The following is a 2215-nucleotide window of genomic DNA, read 5'->3' as shown; positions in this document are numbered from 1 at the left end:
TGCATTACCTCACAGCTCCTCACAGCCTGCCTGCCGCTGCATTACCTTCGAGTAGAGGTGACTTACATTTCATTTCATCCAGAAGCTGCTTGTTGGCATCAAAGAGACTTCTGTACATAATGATGGACTTAGATAACTGGTCCTTTTCCTTCGTAAGTGCTGCCATTTGTTGCTGCTTTTTAACATCTAAGAAAACATTTCCATATAATGAAGACAACTTATACGCCGTAATATGATGCATATGAAAAGCACAGCAAGGTTATCTACAGCGGCACTAACAACAGAGTATAATAATCTATTCTCCTAACGGCTTACCATTGTAAAACATAAACGGCAGGCTATAGGATTCCAATGTTCTTGATAAAGTTGACAGCCGAGGCTCAAAGATAATAAAATATTCAGTACTGTCCCTTCCAGGACAATTTTCTGCCAGCACTAGAGTCTGTGTAAGTAAAAAAGGAATGAGAAAAATAAGATTTAAAAAAAAGAGACATTTCAATGTTACATCTGTTGTCATACGGCTACCAAACAAGCAGTAAAAACTGACCCTGAGAAGCAATGGCTGACTCTTCAGATTTACTAAGCCATCAACACAACCATGCAAGACAAAACGTTTTACCTTTAATATCAGTTGGAGACTCAAATGATGTAATGAATACAACTTACCAAAAACTACTTATAATGGAAAATGATAAGGAAAAGTTGTATTTCCCATCACCCTATCTTTATCGATGGCCATTTCTATCTCAACCTGCAAAATTATTTTGATTCAAACATTTATGTTGAAGCAGGGTAAAACTAGCTAATGGAGTAAAGTTATAACAACCATTCACAAAGAAATACTCAGAGCACAAAGCTGGGTTTAAGTTACAGCTGTCACCATGGGAGACCAGTCCCAGGTGACAGAACAAGAGGCCCCTGAAAATATTAAAGACTTGTTTTTAAAACTTTTATTTTTTCTTCATTTCACAAAAATATACCTGAGCTCAAGATCAAAACAAATAATTAGCAACAGATACAATTATAGATATTTTAATTCAAATGTATTTTCAATTCTATACAAAAAGACCTTAGGTTCTTTGCTCTCAAGAATACAATACAATAAAAAAAGAAAAAAACAAAAACAAAAAATCCTAAACTAATAGAACATAATAGATCATAAAACATAAAACTATAAACATTTACAATTCTTTTTCTTAAAAACTAAAGAACACAAGTCATGAATAAGCCAACTTTCTGCTCTACTCAGATTTTGAAAGCTATCAGCAATGTATATAAGGAATGCAAGTACATGTAAGACATTTCTATTAAAAAAGTAACATATTTTAACTTGTTTGCTTACATTTGATTTGTTAATGATAATTCATGAAATGTTACCAGTTTAAAATGTTTATAAATACTGATAAACCACACTATAGTGATACCTTTGAGTGCCAAACAGCGTGAAATTTTAACAATTACTTAAGAAATAGGAAACAAATATATCTCTAATTGTTTCCTTGCAAATTTGTTTTCTAGGATAATAAGAAATATGGCTAATCAAAAGCTTATTTTACTAGAAGATATCAAGTGTCCCTTAGAAAAGCGAGAAGAGGCTATATCAGTTTACCTATTCATCAGCAACGTATAAAACTATCAAGTCCCCTGGAGAGGATCAGCGTTTTACACGAGTAATTATTGCTTTAACTAGCTGCTCTTTAAGCATTACCAAATTCATGCCTTTTGTTTTTAATGGCCATTTATTCTTTCTAATTCAAAGAATTAATTTTCTTTATTCATTTATTTTTATACTAGATTTCCAAAAACCATCAACACAGTTACTTCTTTTAATTCTGTTTATTACATGCTCATCACAGAGCTGAATATAAAACAGTTAAATATACTCTATGAATAGGAACTTAGCATAGAGGAATGAATATGAGACTGTTTTTAGAAGGTTTCAGGTCATGGAGGCAAATAATAGACTATAAAATGATACAACCTATGAACCTGATACGCGACAATGTGGGACTATGATGTAGAACAAAGCCTAGGTAGAACATTATTACATACAAATACTAGCTGGATTCTGGTTGGTGTTTCATTTACACTCTTGAAAATGATGGCTCAGCAGTAAAGAATAAAGACTCGATGTTCAACTCCTAGCACCCACCCAGCCACCAAGACACAAATAAAGACTCAATGTTCAACTCCTAGCACCCACCCAGCCACCAAG

General features: G+C 33.3%; 1 protein-coding gene across 1 annotated transcript in view; it reads right to left on the bottom strand.

The window, feature by feature from the left end:
- The window catches only part of Smchd1 (structural maintenance of chromosomes flexible hinge domain containing 1), a 112769-nt gene that overhangs the window by 18422 nt on the left and 92132 nt on the right, over positions 1 to 2215 (bottom strand). Inside the window, exons 38-39 of the mRNA XM_028762219.1 lie at positions 316 to 442; positions 67 to 186 (exon numbers count right to left, since the gene is read on the bottom strand). Of these exons, the coding sequence (XP_028618052.1) occupies positions 67 to 186; positions 316 to 442 (247 nt within the window). The remainder of the gene's footprint in view (positions 1 to 66; positions 187 to 315; positions 443 to 2215) is intronic.

The sequence above is a fragment of the Grammomys surdaster genome, unplaced genomic scaffold (assembly GCF_004785775.1).
Source record: "Grammomys surdaster isolate TR1022 unplaced genomic scaffold, NIH_TR_1.0 132, whole genome shotgun sequence".
NCBI lineage: Eukaryota > Metazoa > Chordata > Mammalia > Rodentia > Muridae > Grammomys > Grammomys surdaster.
This window is presented reverse-complemented; position numbering and strand designations above follow the sequence as displayed.